This window comes from Crocuta crocuta, unplaced genomic scaffold, assembly GCF_008692635.1.
Source record: "Crocuta crocuta isolate KB4526 unplaced genomic scaffold, BGI_CrCroc_1.0 scaffold41, whole genome shotgun sequence".
Taxonomy (NCBI): Eukaryota; Metazoa; Chordata; class Mammalia; order Carnivora; family Hyaenidae; genus Crocuta; species Crocuta crocuta.
In genome coordinates, this window is record NW_027529428.1 from 16609846 (window position 1) to 16631905 (window position 22060).

General features: G+C 40.5%; 2 protein-coding genes across 8 annotated transcripts in view; one reads left to right on the forward strand and one right to left on the reverse strand.

Annotated features, from left to right (window-relative positions):
• The window catches only part of PLGRKT (plasminogen receptor with a C-terminal lysine), a 41092-nt gene extending 30326 nt beyond the window's left edge, over nt 1-10766 (reverse strand). The window contains exons 1-3 of the mRNA XM_077759471.1: nt 10748-10766; nt 10255-10347; nt 8318-8404 (exon numbers count right to left, since the gene is read on the reverse strand). Coding sequence (XP_077615597.1) covers nt 8318-8398 — 81 coding nt within the window. The 5' untranslated portion in view covers nt 8399-8404; nt 10255-10347; nt 10748-10766. The remainder of the gene's footprint in view (nt 1-8317; nt 8405-10254; nt 10348-10747) is intronic.
• CD274 (CD274 molecule) overlaps nt 1-22060 on the forward strand; it is a 65800-nt gene that overhangs the window by 17780 nt on the left and 25960 nt on the right. The gene's annotated exons all lie outside the window — the stretch shown is intronic.

The following is a 22060-nucleotide window of genomic DNA, read 5'->3' on the forward strand; positions in this document are numbered from 1 at the left end:
TTTTTTTTTTTTTTTTTTTTTTTTTTTTTTTTTTTGAGAGAGAGCACAAGTTGGGGAGGAACAGAGGGAGAGGGAGAAAGAATCCCAAGCAGGCTCTGCACTGTCAGCACAGAGCTTGATTCAGGACTTGAACTCATGAACCATGAGATCATGACATGAACTGAAATCCAGAGTCAGACGTTTAACTGACTGAGCCACCCAGGCACCCCTAAAATTATATTAAGCTAAAACATTTATTAAAATGTGGTTTCACTATTGTTTTGTACTTACGAAGTTAATTGAAGAATAATGGCACTTCAAATTGTTCCCCTTATGTTAACTATTAACAGTGTTTATAGGGGATATATTTTTCTCTCTTAAAAATTCTCCTCCCTCTTCTGCCCCGTGTTCTTAATTATCATAAGGAAGAAAATGAAGTAGAAACAAGACATATACGAAAAGTTTAAAGATTTTAACAGCAAGCATGCATTAAATTATTTTTAGAGTAAGGGAAGGTGAGAGGGAGAAAGAATATATATTATGAAGATTTATAGAGAAAACAAAATTATTAAAGCTATGGTACCATTTAAAAAATTTTTTTTAATGTTTTTATTTATTTCTAGGAGAGAGAGGGAGGGAGACAGTGTGAGCAGGGGAGGGTCAGAGAGAGAGGGAGTCACAGACTGAAACAGGCTCCAGGCTCTGAGCTGGCAGTCAGCACAGAGCCCGACGCGGGGCTCGAACCCACCAACCACGAGATCATGACCTAAGCGAAAGTCGGACGCTTAACTGACTAAGCCACCCAGGCGCCCCTATGGTACCATTTTTTAATTAATAACTTTGTGTTCCAGACTCTGTATATATTGGGCATTCAGAACATGCTTTATTGAGTTAATAAATAAGTAAAGTGACCACCCTTGTTCAAGCAATGAAGAACTAAAAATGAATTAAAACTCACTCTGATCAGATTTATGAAAACAGAATTATAGTTGAGGGAAGCAACTATAATTTCGAACTGGATTCATTGGTCTCATTTAAGTTTGTGAACAAACCTAAAACCATTGTCCATTGTAGACAGCTGAAGGGTCCAGGACCCATGTCAGCATGGAAGACTAGGTAGCTTAAGATCTGCTTGGTGGATTGACCTTTCTTTGTCATTTGTTTTTCTTTGTAGAAGTAAGTGACTGTGGCATCAATGACCTCATTATTTCACTTTCATTTCCTACCCTTCCTGAATATGGACAGAATACAGGAAATCATAAGTATTTTCATTAACTCCTCTAAGTGATTCCATTAAGTGACTAATATTTTGCACCACATTTAAAGAGATTTGCCGAACGTTTTTAGCAACCTCTTTAAAAGTCAGTGTACTGCATTCTTTGTATTTACCCAATCCTTCATAATGCAGTTAAATTAACTTATTTCTATCCATTTCAATGTTAGTAGAAGAAGAAGCCAGCAGGTTATCACCATCTTGAACTTAAGGCACTTGAAGACCACTAATAGGCCAAGATGCTCTTTTCAGAGGGCCTGAATCCTGATGAACAGATTTGTCATCTGAGTCAGTTACAGATTTAGTATGTGACTCCTCATCTTAACTGTGCAGTGCCTAACTTCTTTATGTTCATAAAGAATGAGCCTCATGCTGAGATAACTGGATATCTACATGCAAAAGAGTAAAGTGGAACCCTTACTTCACACTATATAAAAAATTAACCTCTGCTGGGTCAAAAACCTAAATGTAAAAGCTAAAACTATAAACTCTTAGAAGAAAACACAGAAACAAATCTTTAAAAAAAATTTTTTTTTTGTTTGTTTTATTTATTTTTGAGACAGAGAGAGGCAGAGCACGAGTTGGGGAGGAGCAGACAGAGAGGGAGACACAGAATCTGAAATAGGCTACAGGCTCTGAGCTGTCAACACAGACCCTGATGCGGGGCTTGAACCCACAAGCCATGAGATCATAACCTGAGCCAAAGTCAAACGCTCAACCAACTGAACCACCCAGGCGCCCCAGAAACAAATCTTTATGATTTTGGATTTGGCAATGGTTTCTCAGATATGACACTTAAAGTACAAGCAACAAAAGAAAAAGTAAGTTGGAGTTCATAAAAGTTAAAAACTTGTATTCATGAAAGAATACTGTCAAGAGAGTAAGAAGACAACCCACAGAATGAGAGAAAATATTTGCAAATCTTATGTTTGATAATGATCTAGTTGTATCTAGAGAAAAGTTGTATAAGAATTTTCATAGCAGCATTATTCACAACAGGCAAAAAGTGGAAATCTTAATGTCTGTAAACTGATGAGTGGATAAACAAAATATGGTGTGTCTACACAATGGAATGTTGTTTAGCCATAAGTAGAACAAAGCTCTGATTCATGCTACAATATAGAGGGACCTCAGAAAGATTATGTTAAGTGGAATAAGCCAGACACAAAGATAATAGTGCATGATTCCATTTATGTGAAATGTCCAGAACAGGCAAATCCATACAGAAAGCACATTAGTGGTGGCCAGAGATTGGGGGTGATGAGGAATGACTGCTTAATGGGCATGGGGTTTCCTTTTGAGGAAAATGTTCTGGAATTCAATTGTAGTGATGGTTACACAACATTGTAAATGTCACTGAATTGTACACTTTAAAACTATGAATTTTAGGGGTGCCTGGGTGGCTCAGTTGGTTAAGCATTGGACCTCAGCTCAGGTCATGATCTCACAGATCATAGGTTCAAGCCCCTCATCAGGCTCTGTGCTGAGGCTCAGAGCCTGCAGCCTGCTTGGGATCCTGTGTCTCCCTCTTTCTCTGCCCCTCTCCCACTTGTGCTCTGTCTCTCCATCTCTGTCTCTGTCAAAAATAAAAACATTTTAAACATTCATAAAATGATGAATTTTATATTATTTGTGTTTTATGACAATAAAAATAAACCTCAGAAGAATAATCATGAGTGAGGGACACAGGGAGGCTAAGAGCAGGGGACGGGCCTGGACAGCAATGAGCTGCAGAGAGTTAAGTTGAAGAGAGTTGTAAATCTAAGCACCCCCACTGTTGGTGAGCTTGTGTTGACATGGTGTATCTTTTAGTCAGGGCACTTCGTGGTCACTTCTGGTTCTGGAACCATCTCCCACTTGCTTGTCCTTCCACATACAGATAGAGTCTGTTGCTTTCCTCTCCCTCTCACTCCCTACTTTACATTTTGGGTTCCTTGTTGCCACAAGACTCTCTACAAAGCAGACACTGTACTCTTGTTTTCCTCAGACCATTAAGCCCTTCTTATTTCAAGAAGCCAGTACAGCTTTCACCTCAAAACAAAACAAAATGAAACAAAAAACAGACGAGAGGGCATAAGAATGGCAGGTTGTTGGGAGTTATAGGAGTTTAGGCAATTTCAGAAAGTTCTCCTAATAGTTATTAACTGTTCTAATTTTTATATATTTGAAAAAGTATATATTGAGTATACACATATTTTATGTTGTAGAGATAAACCTATCAGAGTCCTTGCTGCTATATAGACAACTTACTACAAATGTAGTTGCTTAAAACACAACTTACTCTTATACTTCTGGACAGCAGAAGTCTGACACAGGTTTGAATGGGCTAAAATCAAGGTGTCTGCAAGACTCTTCTTTCTGAGAGTCTAGGGGACAATCTGTTTCCTAGCATTTTCCAGTTCCTCCAGGCATTCCTTGCATTCCTTGGCTGGGGGATCCCTTCCTCCATCTTACAATCCAGCAATATCACATCTCTCTCTCTCTCTAAATTGTAACTCCAGTATAGTTAACATATAGTGTTATGTTAGTTTAAGGTGTGATTATACTGATTCAACAATTCTGTGCATTCCTCAGTGTTCATGTAAGTGTGTTCTTAATGTCCTTCACCCATTTCATTCCTCCCTACCCTGCCTTCCATCTGGTTGCCCTCAGTTTGTTCTCTATAGTTAAGAGTGGTTTTTTTTGTCTATTTTTTTCCTTTTTCACTTGTTTTGTATCTTAAATTCCACGTATGGCATTTATCTCTCTTTTGTTTGGACCTTTCCACTTTTAAGAATTTGTGTGTTTAGATTGGGTCCACATGGATCATCAAGGATAATTTTCCCATCTCAAGGTCTGTTCCCTTAATCACATCTGCAAGGTCCATTTTTCTACAAGCTTGTACATTCACAGTTCTAGAGATTACCGTGTGGACATCTTTAGGGGGCCAATGTTCTGCTTACCACATACATACACACAAACATCTGGTTATTTGGAGCATAACTCACCCTCTCCCCACTAAATTAGATGAGAAGTGCCTTGAATACAGAGCCCATACCTTATGCATTTCTGGTTCCTGCTTATCATATAGCACATTGTTTTATACATATTAAATAACTATGTATTTTTTGGCTTATAACTAAACCTCATTTCTTTAATACCAAACTAACAATAGACGTACAGTCACGTATTTCTCAAATCTTTAGTTTGTTGTATATACACAGTAAATGGTGAATAAACTACCTGACTTATCTTTACATGAACCATAACTGCTTTGCCTACATAGCTCTAGAGCACAGCAAGGACCTATGGAATCTTCCCTCGTTCTTTCTGCTTTCCATTTCCAGTTGCCATCCTATTATATAATATCAAAATGCTTTTCTGGTCACTCAAGTGATATAAAATTAATTTAGGTGTGCTATCTAATAGTGTTTTTAAGAAAGTATTCATTTTTCTCTGAGTGATACTTCGTTTACTGAGTATAGCTACCTTCCTGAGTAACAGAGGCTAAACAAAACAATGGGAACCTGAAGGTTGCTGATGATTTGAAAACATCATTCTAACTAGTAGTATATAAATCCCCTCTAGCTCAACTTGAACCAAAGTTGTAATAAAGAGAAAACTTTCTGCTTTGAAGTTTTTTATAAATTCTTATTAATCAGACTCTAGTAACTGATTTAATTTCCTGATTAGCTTACTTAAATTGAAAACTATTTGGTTCCAGCTCCAATATGCATTGTGTTAAATCCCTGCCAATCATTGAGTATACTATATAGCATCATAGAAAATGAAAGGCCAAAGGCCTCAAACTCGACTGTGCATTACAGTCCCCTGGAGAGCTTAGAACAGTGACAATATGCCCGGGCATGAAGAGATCTGATTGGTCCGGGGTGGGACCTAAATATTCCAAAGCCCCTGAGTGAGTAGAATGTACAGCCAGTTAAGAACGTGGGCATTGCTATGATATGTAGCTGTATCTCTCATTCTGGTCCTTTTCCCTGAATTAAAAAAAAAAACACCCCAATATTATGGAATTATTGAGTTATGATTTATCTTTTTTTACCCCCCCCAAAAAAAGTAGCACTAAGGAAAAACCACTGGGAAAAGCATTCTTGTCATTAGGCTTTTCTTTAATAGAGGTTTTGCTTTACTTCTTCTCTTTACCCCTTTTATTGGGAGCCATCAAATCGGAAAAGAACCAAAAGACATGCTGTCATGGGCTAAAGGCATTAATATATATGATTATGTGGCCCATTCCTTACATTTTATGAGTCCTGCCCAGTCCCAGGGGCTCTGGGATATGAGGCCAATTCCAGACCCGCTTTAGCTGTTTGGGCTCACTCAACATGTAGGATGCAACCTATAGGGAGCTTTAGGTGTATTGTGATAATAAAATTATTCAATTTAGTAATGGGTTCATTGGTGCTCATTTTATTATATGCTTCATAACTTATATATTCCCTACAATGTGTCAGATATTTTGTGATACTTTATTTTCAATAAAAGAATAGCTCTAAACCCCAAGAAACATGTTGGGAGTTTAATTATTGTAAATAGGAGGACCCACCTAATCTTTCACAATTTCTACAGACCATGTTTCTCTCTAACCTGTTCCAGTTAAGATCAGAACTCAAGTGGCTTTACGGTTGGAAAGCTGTTTTAACAGTGTTGATGTACGTTCTTTTTAAAAAAAATTTTTTTTAATGTTTTTATTTTATTTTTGAGAGAGAAAGAATGGGAGAGCAAGTGCACAAGCAGGGGAAGGGCAGAGAGAGAGGGAGACACAGAATCCTCAAGCAGGCTCCAGGCTCTGAATTGTCACCACAGAGCCCGACATAGGGCTCGAACTCACCATCTGTGAGGTCAAGACCTGAGCTGAAGTCAGATGCTTAACCGACTAAGCCACCCAGGAGCCTCTAAAAAACTTGTTTTAATGTTTATTTTTGAGAGAGAGAAAGAGAGACAGAGAGCAGGCTGGGGGGCAAAGACAGAGGGAGACACAGAATCTGAAACAGGCTCCAGGCTCTGAGCTGTCAGCACAGAGCCCGACATAGGGTTTGAACCCACAAACTGTGCGATCATGACTTGAGCTGAAGTTGGACGCTTAACTGAGCCATCCAGGCACCCCGGATCTACATTCTTTTTATTATCCTTCTTTGAAATTAGAAGATAAACAATAAAATATATCCTGATCAACAAAGAAAAACTAATCATCCTAAACAAACACGTGGTGGGAGAATCAAACAGCACAGGCCATGAGCATTCCTCTACTTTTTACTGGGTTGGCCAAGGATATAGGCTCTGACTGTTCTTTACATTGGCCATTTCTCAGGGCTGTGTTTGCAGTGAGAAACCTTGAGAGATGAAGTAACATGTCTTACCTAAGAGCAGCCTTGCTGACCAGTCACGGTAAAAGTAGTAGATTCCATAGTTCACTGTTCCTCAGCTCTGTCCCATACCCACTGTACCCACCTCAGCATCCAGCTAAGCCTATCTGCATGCCCTCTTGAAACCTGAGAGGCACAGGGAATGCTCATGCCAACCTCAAGCTCATGCTGCTTACTGTGCTGTGAGTAATGAAGTCCTCTGTCTCTGATGCAAGTATCTCCTGTATTCTTCTAGTGTCCAGGAAATAGTAACAGGCTAATTTGTGATCTTGTAAATAGGATAAAATCCCACATCCTTCACATATCCTGACCTCATGGGAATGGATGTAAAAATCTATAGTTTCCAAAGATCTTGGACAAAAGACTCTCTGGGTATATGACATTCTTGGCTGGTTTGTATGCCTAATGTTTGGTCTCACCTAGGTCACTTTTAATCTGTTACAATAATTCAGTTTCCATTCTTTAAATGGTCCCATTTCCCCAAAAGAAATCATTGTCCTGCAGAGGACACTCTTATAGCAATAACAGCAGCAACAACAAATACTTAACAAAGTGAAAGACACTGTTCTAAAGACTTGATGCAGTGTCTACTCTCTATACATTACCATCAGTACTTCTCAAAGCAACCCTCAGAAAGGGATACTGTTACCTCTAGTTTATAGACTAGGAGTCTGAGGTACAAGTCATATGGTTAGGGGTAGAGATGGGATTCAAACCTAGGTGGTCTGGGTTTTGTCCTCACTTTTAACCACCCACCATACTGCCTCACAAGAGGCCCTTCTGCCCCAGGGCCATAATGAACCATAGAAGCCAAGAGATCTTTGTTTGAAACCTTAGGAAAATAATTTCAGTCAAACTTTTAACACTTGATTTTGGCATACAACATTTCATAATACTTTCTGACAACTTCTATCAGGCAATTAGACAATCTTCTACTTTGCTTTGATCTTTTATATCAGCCAATGTATAAATCCAGTGTCAAGTTTTCACAGTGTATGTTAATTTGCTATTGTTGCTATAACAAATTTACTTGAAGTTTAAAACAGCATAAATTTATTATCTTACAGTTCTGGAGTCAGAAATCCCAAGGGGGTTGTGGGACTGTGTTCCTTCTGGGGTCTAGGAAAGAATCTGCATCCTTGCCTTTTCCAGCTTCTAGAGGCTTCCTGAATTCCTTCCTTAGCCCTTCACTCTGTCTTCAAAGCCAGTGGTGTAGCATCTTCAAATCTTTTTTCTCTCTCTCTGACTTTGACCCTCTGTCTCCTCTCTATCCCTTATAAGGACCTTTGTGATTACATTGGGCCCATCCAGACAATCCAGGATAACCCAGGAATTTCCTTAGCTCAAACTCCTTAACTTAATCACATTTCAAAGGAGCTTAAACGCCTTAACTTAATCATATTCACAGGGGATTAGGATGCAGTTATTTGGTGAGGAGAGGGGCATCATTCTACCTACCCTACACTCTAAGCAGTTATGTGTTCCTTTGGTATGGAAATTTTTATACTAGTATCTAGACTGGAGATTTAAACACACCCATTCACCAGATAATTAATAATCCATTTCATCTTGGCTCTACAGATGGAGGCCCAAGAGCATGTTACCTTTTGGGGTCAAAGAGAGCAATACTGCTGGAGTATATGGTATAGAAAATTTAACCACTGTAACAACATAAAAGCTTAATTATTTGAAAATGTACCTGGAGTCGAGCATTCATAAGCATAAACTCCTGTTGGTTTTTCATGTTTTCCTTCATAGATTTTGAGAATATAAACCCCATCTTGACCTAAAATGTAAAAAAAACCCAATGAGGCTTAAAATGACATATTCTACATGTATCCTCATATGCTCTGCTTTGGGCTAACATCTACCATAAACAAGGTAAAAGAAAAAAAAGACAAATTCTGAGTTAGGTACACAGTGTGGATTACAGTCCTTCTTCTCACTAGCTGTCTGATCTTGGGGATTCTTCACCAGCATGGCCAACATTTGCTCGCCTAAGGCCAGCTGACTGAACATAGATGATTTCCAGAATCTCCTCCTGCTCTATAGGTATACAGCTCCATGTTTCCTGACTTTGCTTCCCACTGTAAATCTTGAAGAACTGAATACTTAAAAACAAACAAACAAACGAAAAGATCACTCTCTTTTCTGTGAGAGACAGGGAGGATGCCATCCCTCTCTTACTTTCCATACAACTGGATGACAGAAACTTTGCTTCTGAGAAGGGAGGATTCAGAAGATGCACTGAGGACACATTGAGGACAGATTTCTCTGTGCTCCTTGCATTTGTGCTTAGGAAGTTTTGGGTGTCTCAGGTCACTGTGGCAGCACTCTTCCTGTGATCGCTGGCCCTCTCCTGTGTGCCCCTGTTGTGTCACCCACTGCTGATACCCCTTGGCCATCCTCTTCCGGCTTCGCCTTTCTCCCCTTCAGCTTCTACCGAAGGTCTCAAGAAGGGAAGAACATAACAATACTTAAATATCCTGGGAAAAGCGGTTTTTAAATGAATACATGGTATCACCTATCTAATTTATCTTACTTAAGGAGTTCTTAAGTGCGCTGTCACTTCTAGGGGACCAAAATTTCAACTTTTGTTCTTAATCCAATTGGGTAGATATAGAAGGCCTTCAGTTAGTTATTAATTTTACTTTCAGAATATTGCAGAAACTCGGCGGAGTTACAACTGCGCTCCCCTCAATAATATTGCTGATTCTCTTTGGTAGGCTGCTGAGCAGGGTTGTGAACCTCACATCAGACTGGCCAGCCTCAGTGCTTTCCACTGGATCCACACTCTCCTCTAGGAAACCCAGCAGAGCTTCTGGTTTTCATAGCTTACCGTGAAATAGTGGGTTCTGGCTAGCTGGGGAGAAGATGCCGGGAAAGGGAGGGCAGTTTGTGCCAGGTAGGTAGAATGGTTATCCTTGCTAACTGGATTCCAGGTGAGTGGGCACTACAAGCCAGACTTCAGTGGCTCCCGGGTATTCTTGCCAAAGATGCATGCTTGATTTACAGAGACCTCGGAGCCAGAGTCAGCCTTGGCCGGGTATAGGAGGCTGAACAACTCACGGTAGAGAAGGGGCAGGTCATGGGTTTCCCTCCCCCTCTGCCGCTGCCCCACTCCATCCTCTGTCCAGAGAGTTAGAGACCACCCACTGAGGGTAGGGACATCTAACAGAAGTTCTCTCCTTTTTCTAGACTTTGACACCCCAAGTCAGTTGTCTGTAACAGCTGACCAGACTTTGCTTGAACGAAGTAGCAGCATATTATCCATCTTGGAATTCCCCATGATGTCTTTTTCCCATAAATGTTTGCATAGAACACTAGTGATACAAGAGAAAACTAGCTTAGGTCACTTGCCTTTGTTGGTTTTTATTTTTCCCTGTTTTTTTTTTTTTCTTGTACATAGGAGTAGATGATTAAATATTTACATATGCTACAAACATTCATGAAGAAAACAGCTGTCCTCTAATCCCATTCCTGCATACATACTCACATCCTGTAAATCACAGAACTGTCTCTTTTACAATGCCCCTGTTTACAAGGGGGTGGGATCTCTCCTCAAGTGGAGAGACAGTCCTCACGTCAGCCATGTAGGAAGGAGAAACTATCTGGAAGGTTAGGGTATAGACTTACCTGTTCTTGGGCCTCAGTTTCTTGGTCTCAGGGTTAAAAGTAGAATCCAGGCAGAATGTAGAAGTTCCCTGTGGTCCCCAAGGGAAACCACACCTGAAAATAAGTGTACCACACCTTGTGAACTATACCTTGGAAATCAGTATCTTCAACCTTCCTCTCCATCCCCAACCTAACAAAGCCATTTTCCAAGTCTAAGCGGTTCCTTAGGGTGTCCAGAATACTCTCTGCTTTCTCCCATTCAGAAAATATTTATCAGAATATAAGCAAGAGTCATCTTGCAATAGGGATAACTTTGGGTTCACTCAACTGAATAAGTTAAGTCTGCAAAAATTACAACTTTATCACTGTTGACAAATATCTTACTACTTACAGCTTAGATACCCCTGTGTCTCAGGGGGCTAAGAATGCTGATTTGGGTCCCTTCTGCCCTCATTTTTCCTTTGATTACTCCTGAAACCTTAGAAAGGGTTCTTCAATGCCTCAAGGCCCTCACCTGTGCTATTGTTTAAGATAGGAAGGGGTAATTCTGAGGAGTGTAGATAGGGGCTGCAAGTTCTGGGCAGCCTTACTCCTGTCACCTCTGGGAACTATGAATGGATTTTACTTATTGAAAAAAAAAAAAAAAGAATTTCATGACCCATGTGTGACCTCTTGTTATCCAAATGTCTGTACTGATTCATTTCCTGATCAAATGACACATTACATACATTTGAGACTGGTGGCATAATTACAATAATTTCCAGTACGTTTTTGCATCTCTTTCAAATTAGGTCACTTCCCCCCTGCAAATTCCAGCCCAGAACCCACAGCTTCCGGGAGGTTTTCCCTATGGTAACTCCACCCGCGCTCCCTGGACCCAGTTGCTGTAACTTGGGTATTTCCTGCTGTGGTGTGCGGATTTCCGCGGATAATGCTCTGCCTCCTTTCCCAGCTCGGTTACATCGATTCGGGAGAAGCCAGGGTTCCTTGCGAGGAGAACCGGCTCTTCCCAAACAAGGTTGGGGGTAGACGAGAGGAGAGCCAGCCTGAGGTGCTCCCGAGGAGCGGGGCCCCGGAGCTCGTCGCCGGCAGGGGCGGCCCCGCGCGGACCCCCCCCCCCCNAGCGATTCACAGGCTCAGCCAATCAGCGCAGCCCTTGGCTTCCTTAAAGAGGCCGCTCGCCTGCCTGAGGCCTAGTGTACTCTGCCAGGTGCCCGGGATAGAATGGCAAGGTCAGAGAGGCAGATTCGAACCGACAGCGGCTCGGCTGTCAGATTACGAAGAGGCCTCAGTGAGGTTTGTTAAGTGACCCATGTATGAGAGAAATTCCTGCTGCTGCGCCCAGCTGAGCCTCTATAGAGTTGAAGGAGCCATCTCACTGTTACTCTCCGGAAGTGTTGCCAGCCACCTGTTGGATCGGTTTTCCAGAAGAGAATGTGTCTGATGAGAGGTTGCCACTTAAACATATAATCCACAGTTGCAAACATTTGTTAAAAATTTGAGTATAGTTGACACAAAACGTTACATTGGTTTCGCGTGTATATCATGATTGATAAGCCCATACTCTATTTACTCACCGCAAATGGAGGCACCGGCAGTCACCATACAGCCGGAGTGCAGTACCACTGACCATATTCCCTAGGCTGTGCCTTTCATCCTCCTGACTGACTCATCCCAGAACTGGGAGCCTCTGCCTCCCACTCCCCTTCACCCATTTTGCCCATCCCCTTACCCCCCTACCATCTGGCAACCATTGTTTTTTTCTCTATTTATGGGTCTGTTTTTGCATTCATTTATTTTGTTACTTGTTTCCACATACAAGTGAAATGATATGCTATTTTGTCTGACCTATCTCACTTAGCATAATACCGTCTACCTCTATCTACACTGTTAAAAAATAGCAAAATCTCATTATGGATGAGTAATATTCCATTGTGTGTGTGTGTGTGTGTGTGTGTGTATACCACATCTTCTTTATCCATTCATCTGTCAATGGATACTTGGGTTGCTTTCATATCTTGGCTATTGTAAATAATTCTGCAGTAAACAGGAGTTAATATATCTTTTTGAATTGGCATTTTTATTTTCTTTGGTAAATACCCAATAGTGTAATTACTGGATCATATGGTAATTCAAGTTTTAATTTTTTGAGGAACCTCCATACTGTTTTTCACAGTGGCTATACCATTTTGCATTCCCACCAACAGTGCATGAGAGTTCCTTTTTCTCCACATTCTTGCAAACACTTGTTATTTCTTGTCTTTTTTATTCTAGCTGTTCTTACAGGTGTAAGATATCATTGTGGTTTTGATTTTCATGGTTTTGATTTCCCCTGCTGATTAATGATGTTGAGTGTCTTTTCACATGTCTGTTGGTCATCTGTATGTCTGCTTTGGGAAAATGTCTATTCAGGTCATCTGCCCATTTTTGAATTGGACTGTTTGTGTCTTTTGGTGTTGAGTTGTATAAATTCTTTTTATATTGAATATTAACCCCTTATCAGATATATCATTAGCAAATAATCTTCTCCCATTCAGTAGGTTGCCTTTTTATCTTGTTGATGGTTTCCTTTGCTGTGCAAAAGCTTTTTATTTTGATGTAGTCCTGGTAGTTTATGTTTGCTTTTGTTTCCCTTGCCAGAGGAGACATATCTAGGAAAATGTTGTTAAGGCCATTGTCAAATAAATTGCTGCCTGTGTTTTCTTCTAGGAATTTTTTGGTTTCATCTCTTATATTTAGGTCTATAATCATTTTGAGTTTATTTTTGTGTATGGTGTAAGACAGTGGCCCAGTTTCATTCTTTTGCATGTAGCTCTCCAGTTTTCCTAGCACCATTTGTTGAAGAGACTTTCATTTCCCCATTGTATTTTCATGCATCCTTTGTTGTAGATTAATTGGCTATGTAAATATGGGTTTATTTCTGGGCTGTTATTCCTGTTCCATTGATCTATGTGTCTGTTCCTGTGCAGTACCATACTGTCATTCCTTATACTCCAGTTTTGTTGTATATCTTAAAATCTGGGATTGTGGTACCTCCAGGTTTGTTCTTCTTTCTCAAGATTGCCTTGGCTATTCTGGGTCTTTTGTGGTTCCATACAAATCTTAGTATTTATTCTAGTTCTGTATAAAACACTGTTGGTATTTTGATAGGGGTAGCATTGAATTTGTAGACTGCTTTGGGTAGTATGGACATTTTAATATTTGTTCTCTCAATCCATGAGAATGGAATATCTTTCCCTTTGTGTCATCTTCAGTTTCTTTCATCAGTGTTCTATAGTTTTCAGAGTACAGGTCTTTCACCTCCTTGGTTAAGTTTATTACTCGGTGTTTTATTCTTTCTGTACAATTGTAAATGGAATTGGAATTGTTTTCTTAATTTCTCTTTCTTCTCCTTTATTATTAGTGAATAAAATACAACTGCTTTCTGTATATTAACTTTTTATCCTCCAACTGTACTGAATTCGTTTAGTAGTTCTAATAGTTTTTTTGGAGTCTTCAGGGTTTTCTATGTGTGGTACCATGTCATCTATAAATGGTGACAATTTATCTTCCTTACTGATTTGAATGCGTTTTATTTCTTTTTCTTGTCTGATTCCTGTGGCTAGGACTTCCAGTACTATGTTGAAAAAAGGTGGCAAGAGTGCATCCTACTCTTATTCCTGATCTTAGAGGAAAAGCACTCAGTTTTTTACCATTGCGTATGATATTAGCTGTGGGTTTTTAATATTAGGCCTTTGTTATGTTAAGGTATGTTCCCTCTAAGCCCACTTTGTTGAGAGTTTTTATAGTTATAAATGTTTTTTTCCAATAGAATATTAAATAACTGATTGATTACATATGATGATGGATGGTACACAAACTTTAATCCCATCTATAACTTTTTCTGATGCCATATTGCATAGGATGTACCAACAATCATATTAATAACCAAATAAACTACGGGGCTTTGCTTGGTGACACTTTTAATGGTGAATTCCAGGTTACAACACATTAACTGTCAGTTCAGCAACACCAGTGTTTGTGGAGACAATGGCTTCTGTGTCCAAACAGGTTGCAAATCAATTCTGAATGGAGCCTGGCATCACCCTGAAGGAGTTCTAACTTCACATTGTTGGGGTAGTTTACCGAGATGGCTTCAGAGTAGACTAACTACACAGCACATTTTTTAAAAGACACATTTATTCAATGCCATGATCACACTATTACATTTAGCAATCAACAGCGTGGGTGCCAAAAAAAAAAAAAAAATCTACATGCAAACCCTTTGTTGGAATGCTTTACACTTTCCACAGAAACTAAAATAACCAGTTATACAATTAGTCACAAATACAGTCCTCCATACCCACGAGTATTGCCTAAACATGTCATCTTTTTAGCAGGTAGTCCCTGTCACCACTATGCTTGGCCTTGCCACATCTGTCGTAAGCTGTAGCCTCCCTGTCGCGTCTCTGGCTCTCCTCTCCTGCTCAGCTTTGTTTCCTGGCAGGAATTATTTTTGTTTGTTTGTTTGTTTCCTGGCAGGAATTAAAACCATCTGCCCACCGCCATATATACTGCTGCTCCTGGGACCACAGAACCACCTTGGTTTTGTGTTTCGCAAGGTACTGGCCTCCACCGCCATAGGGGCCAACACTTCTGCCTCCAAAATTTCCTCCTGTCATGGTCCAAAATTTGAAGGTTGATTATGCTAATTGACAAAATCGTTATAGCTCCTACCACCTCCAGTGTTGCTTCCATCATTATCAAATCCGGTATAACCGTCCCCACTGCCACCATATCCACCACCACCTCAGCTGCCACCAAAGCTACCTTGCTCACTGAAGTTTCCTCCATGACCCATGTTGTCATTCTCACTAAAATCACCTCCACAACCACCACTGAAGTTTCCAGAACCACTTCGCCGTCCTTGGCTGGAGGAAGCACTAGCCACCTCCTACTTAGATAGAGCCCTCCTTTCTTCACAGTTGGGGCCACTCAAAGCATGGTATTTCTAAATGACAGTCTTGTCTACAGAGTCATAGTCATCAAATGTGACAGAAGCAAAGCCTCTATTGTTGCCACTGCCTCGGTCAGTCATGATTCCAGTCACTTCCATTTTATTACGCTGTTCAAATTAATCTCTCAGATGATGTTCTTCATTGTCTTCTTTAAGGCCACCGACACAAATCTTCTTCACAGTTAAGGGGACACCAGGTCTTTGAGAATCTCCTCTGGAGACAGAGTTCTTTGGTTTCACAACTCTTCTGTCCACCTTGTGTGGCCCTGCATTCATGGCTGCATCCACCTCTTCCACGGTGACAAACGTGACAAACCCAAAGCCTCTGGAACGCTTGGTGTTTGGACCTTTTATTACCACACAGCCTGTGAGCAGTTCCTATTGCTCACAATGGCTCCTCAGACTCTCCGTTGTTTCAAAGCTCAGACCTCTGAGGAGAAGCTTCCGCAGTTATTCAGGCTCTTTGGGAGACTCTGACTTAGACATGACGGTGGTGGGAGGGGAGACTTTAACGGCGCTTACTCCCTGGCATCCACGGGAAGAAAGCAGGTATAAACATTTTAATGGCTTTTCTACTTGCAGAATAAGTTTCATGTGGAGGGTGGACTTTTTTTTTCTGTTTGAATCTAAACACAGGCACAGTGTATTCAATCTGTTGGAAACTCAGTCCCCTCCTCTGTTAAATTGCCACCGTTAAAGTGGCAAAAAAGGTTAAGACAAGAAATGAAAAAAAGCATATTTGACCAGAGTTACTCTTTTTTTTTTTTTTTTTTTTAACAAAGCCGTCTTTCTCCCCTGCTGCTCTGAGAAATATCTGTTTTTTCACCCCCACCAGCAGTTTCCATCTTAAGTATGTCAAGTTTCTCTTTCACCCTCAAGGGGGAGTGCTTGAGGAACTATTGGTACTCTGTTCTTTGCTACTGAATGACGGGAGAATAGCATGTACCTCAGCAGGCTTTAGCCCTGAGGAAGGTCCCTGCCTTTAGCCCTGGCTGACCACCATACCAGTGGAGAACGTGTCTCATCACCCCCAAATTTAGCCTGTAAGTAAACACCAAGCCAACCTCCTAGGCTTGCCTGATGCTCTCAGCACTGACCCTTAGTATTCTGGAGCTTGGGTCCCACATTCCAGACACTATTTGTTGAATGACTCCATGGGGAAATCTTACCAGCATTAGTGTTCCCAACTGTGGGAGTAGGTGTGTTCTCAGGGTACCCTTTGTGCCACAGGAGCAAAGCCATGTGGAGCTTTGATTCTTTAAGGGAGGATAACAACTGATAAAAGAAGTAGGGAATAGTATTGGAGTGCAGAGACTCTAGCATAAGCATCCCTAGATTCTATGTCAAACTCTGTCACTGTCACTTCTATAAACCTCTGAAACTATATCATCTCTACAATAGGACCTAAGGCTTCTAACTTATTGGACTGTGAGCACTAAATGACATAATGTATTTAGGCAATTCTTACAGTGTCTGGCACCTAGTTTGTATTCAGTAACAGTCATAACCAGCAAAAGTAGGGAGCAGCAGAGGCCAGAGGGATGGAGCAGTTACTAAAACCTGGCAAGAGCCACAGGTGTGGCTGTAGGTGAGGGCTGCCCAACAGAAGCTATGCTGTTCAGCAGAGGAAGGCAGTCAGTACTGACTGTTAGCCCAGCAGGGTGAGATCCTGTCCGTGGAGCCATTGCCACAGCCTCAGCTCGGAGTAAGGACAGAGTGGGAAAGAAAGGCCCGTCCCTTTGTCCTCTTATACTTGATATCCTGCTGAGGTCTTCCATTAGCTGGATCTACCCAGAAGCCCAAAGACGAGGGAGCCAGATTGATGCAGTTTTTAGAGGTCAGCCTCCTAGGCACAAAGACTGCTGGGACAAATGGAAAATGTCCAGCACACCACTTCTACAAACTTCGATCATGTTTGGAAGTCCTAGTTCAAAAGAAAGGAATGCTTCTACCACAGGACCCAGCAGTGGTTCTGTTGAATTGGAAGCTGAAACTACCCCTTCATGATTTTGGTTTCTCATACTGATGGAATTGGGATAACTGATCCCAATTACCAAAGGGAAATTGGGTTGCAGCTATACAATCAGGGCAAGGAGTACTGTGCATGATGACCAGAGACTCACTGAGCACACCCGAATACTCCCATGTGCAGTACTAATGGTCATTAGGTAGCTGCAGGAACTTGATAAAGTGAGACCATTTACATTTCAGAACATGCAGAAATTAAGTATCACCACCTGGTGTATCACCACACCAGTAAAAAAAAAAATCCCTGATCTACGAAGGAACTGCACAGGGCAAGGGAAACATAAATGAAGTAGGAAGTTATAATTAATCGATTTTAGCCTTGCAACAAGCTGTTGAGACAGACAGACATGTAAAATGTTAATCATTTCTACCTTGCCCCTCCTTCGTTGTTACCTTGTATCAAGTCTGCTGGTGGAGACAAATAATACATTTAGTTTCTAGATCACAGTATATCCAAATTGATACCACCTCAAAGCCATATAGTAGTTGGTGGAATTCTGATTCTCCTGTGTAGGGGATGAGCTTCCCTTCACCTGAATCAAGGGCAAGAACAATTGCTGAATGGCAGAACAGGCAGACCATCTGGATTTTCTGTTTGCATTTCCTCATATCTATTCTTCCTTCCTTGCCCTGTTCTATGCCTCCAAAAGCAGAGCTTTTTGGAGAGTGTCACCTGGACTCACCACAGCTTGTTTCATTTCCATTTGTGTTTGGACAGTGGGAAGAGAAGACTGGGGGCAGGAGGAAAGAGGTAGAATATGTTTTCTACTTAATTTCTCTGTATGGGACTAATGATCTAGCAGTGGTCCTTCCACAGTTGAACTCTTGACCAGAGGCCTGTCTTTTGTGGCTCTAGCTCATGGAGCTTTCCTCCTTTGCATGTTAGCCCAGATATGGTATGGACTTTCCACTGTTGCTTGTCATTGATGGTTCAACCCCAGCTTCACAGTTGGGATGTCACAACTTGATGGTTCTCTTAATCCTACCCACACCCTTTTAAAGAGTATATTCATTAATATTTCTTCCATTGAACTGAGTAGAATTCCAATTCCCAGTGGAAATCCAATGGATATACTTATAAACTGTACACCTACATTATACTCTGGTATATATGATATTGTTAACAATTTTTAAACAGAAGTGAAAAAAGCAACCATAGAATATATACCTTGGGAATTAAGAGAAATCTAGATATAGTTATTGAACACAATGGAATATCGGTAAGAGGCTTGAAAGAATTTATTTCAGCATCAAATGACATATAACTTCAGGTGCTTGGGTGTCTCAGTTGGTTGAATGTCTGACTCTTGATTTTAGTCAGGTCATGATCCCAGGGTCATGAGATTGAGCCCCATGTTAGGCTCCAGGCTAAACAGGGAGCATGCATAAGATTCTCTCCCTCTCCCTACTTCCCTCTCTCTTTCTCTCTCTCTCTCTCTCTCTCTTAAAAAAACTATATAACTTTAATGGGTGTGTGTATTATTTCTAACTATGAATTTGTGAATGTGTGTATGTTTTTACACACACAGATAGGTGCTTTTAATCATTTTGCATGGTAACATAATGATTTCATGTTGTTACATAGCATTCATACATCTCATTTTTTAAAAGTAGGCTCCACATGCAGCATGGAGCCTAGCTCTGGGCTTGAAATCCCAGCCCTGAGATCAAGACCTGAGCTAGGATCAAGAGTTGGACAATTAACCACTGAGCCACTCAGATGCCCCCATATGTCCCATTTTTAAAAGCTGTATGATTTTTCTGCAAGTGTATATACGATGTCCATTGTTGGATTTTTTTTTGCTACTGTCAGTAACACCATGATAATCAGCTTCATATATATATGATATATATATATATCATATATATATGTTATATATATATGTGTATATATATGTTATATATATGTGTATATATATGTTATATATATGTGTATATATATGTTATATATGTGTGTATATATATATGTTATATATATATATAATATGTTNTATTCAATAATTATAAAATTATCCCTGTACACCATAAAGTAGTTTAAAAAAACCATTTTTGAAAATTTAAGTTTTGTATAATATATTTCCTTTTAACAGAGATGCTTTCCCAAGGAGTATGAATTTCTCTATTAATCTGAGAATGAGGTTCAGCCAAGAACCTCGGTCTGTAAAGGAAGGCATCTAGTGGCACAGTTTGGGCTGAGACCAGAAGCTCTTCAGTATTAAGCTATTTCCCAAGCTATGGGGAACATGGTCTAAATTATAATCTTACACTTGAATCATGGAGCATGCTTATAGCTTGGGCACAGTTTGAACCAGCAGAGAACATCACTGAGGTTTATACATTCTCCCACTTCTCCCCAGCCCCTGGCAATTCCTAATCTGCCTTCTGTCTCAATAGATTTGTCCTATTTTGGACATTTCACATAAATGGAGTCATGCAATGTATATAGTCTTTTGACTCTGGCTTCTTTCACATAGTATAAGGTTTTCAGGTTTCATCCAAGTTGTGGCATCTATCAGTGCTTCGTTCCTTTCTATGGCTGAATAATACTCAAATGTGTGGATGTGCCACCTTTTGTTTATTCAAAATTGATGTATATTTGGGGGCGCCTGGGTGACTCAATCAGTTACGCTTCTGACTTGAGCTCAGGTTATGATCTCATGGCTCATGAGTTCGAGCCCCACATTGGGTTCTATGCTGACCGCTCAGAGCCTGGAGCCTGCTTCAGATTCTGTGTCTCCCTCTCTCTCTGCCCCTTCCCACTCACGATCTGTCTTTCTCTTTCAAAAACAAATAAATATTAAAAATTTTTTAAATGAATGGATACTTACATTGTTCCTATCTTTTGTTATTATGAGTAAGGCTACTATGAGCCACTGTAAACAGTTGTCAGGTATATATGTGGGAGTGGAATTACTGGGTCATATGGCAACTCTGTGTCACTTTTTGAGGTTGAACAAATACACAATGAGGCCAGCGGTGAGTAAGGATACCAATTTCACTGCACACTTGTATAGTGGTTAAGAGCTTGGGCACCAAAGTGCCTGGGTTTGAATCTCAGCTGTGCCACTTCCTAACTGTGGAAGCTTACACAAGTTACTTAAGCACTGTGCCTCTGTATCCACATCTCTGAAATAGGAGTAATAACGGTATCCTTCTCATAGGATAAAATTTAAGCAAGCTAATATATGTAAATTACCAAGACAGTGTCCGGCATGTAAAAAAATGCTGTATGTCTTACTATTACTATATTACTCTTAACTATAATTATTGCATTTTGTTTTGTTAATGTGATAGTTGAAGAAAGTGATGATATAGTTTGCTGAGGTATGCCATTGAAATGGAGTAATCAGAGATGACAGTAATTAAAGGGGGCAGCAGAGTCAAGGAAAGCTTTTTTCAGAGGGGTGGTGGGGGGGGAGATTATATTTCAGAGTGTAATGTGAATAAAACCAAGGCTTCACATGGTTCAGTCCAAGCATGTAAAGGCTTTCTAAGGAAACATAAACTGACAGCTGAAATATTGAAAAATAATACCTAATCTTTCTTTTTAAAAAATTTTTTTAAAATGTTTTATTTATTTCTAGGAGAGAGAGAGAGAGAGAGACAGCGTGAGCAGGGGAGGGTCAGAGAGAGAGGGAGTCACAGACTCTGAAACAGGCTCCAGGCTCTGAGCTGGCAGTCAGCACAGAGCCCGACGCGGGGCTCGAACCCACGAACTGTGAGATCATGACCTAAGCAAAAGTTGGACGCTTAACCGACTAAGCCACCCAGGCGCCCCTATACCTAATCTTTCTTAAGAAGTTCCTACAAATATGCTCAGCATATTTAGCAGACTGCCAAGATCTTCTCTATATATTTCTCTCATTCCCAATTTTTTTCACTCACAGTAGCTATTTATATTTCTCTTCCTTCTCAACTATGAGGTCTTCATACCACGAGACTAAACCCTGGCTAACTTCCTCCTTCTCTAGCCCAGGCAGCTCGTATGACTCTGTTCTCTGCCTATGACTCTCAGCCTCCTGCACCTCTGAGCAATTCAGCATGAATACCCTTTTTAAAACATTGAGAACAGTCCCTGAACTCTGATGAATAAAATGATCCACTTTGTTATCTATTCCCTTTCCTTTGCAGCTCTTCTAAGGAAGGGCACAACATACGTTTTTGCTACCCAAGGACACCAAAGAACCATACTCAGACCTCAGTCTTAATTCTGTTTCTCCTCCTCCTATGGCCAGCATCTCTGGAAATGCTGTACCACTTGGCCAGCTATAGACCCATTGATTTCTTCTAAGTGAACCTGGGAGCAAGCATTTCAGTGTTAGAATGTATTCTTCCCCATGCCAACTCCCCACCTTCCTCTTGCCCTCCGTAAACACATGAAAAATGATGAACTAACTGGGTTAAATCGTTTGTGGTTACAGTAGGCATTAATTATATTCTTTACCAAAACCAATCAAATGAGGATTCTTTCCAGAATTATTGTAGTCTGTGAAACACAGGGTGACAGATACCAACCCTACTCCACCAGAAGTAAAACTAGGACTACCTTTCCAACCCAAACCTAGGCCTACCCTCACGGGTTATGGGGAAACTGCTAATCTTCCCCGCCCATCTCTCTCTCTCTCTCTTTCTCTCTCTGTCTCGAAACAGAAAGGCCTTAATGTCCTTTCAGTAAAAGGTGGGGAAAAGAAAAAAAAACCTACTTCTCATTCTATTATGATGATGAGTCTGCAGTCATGAGTGGCAGATTAAGTAGGTTCTCAATCCAGTGACTTGGATGTGACTATAACCTTTGAATAAATT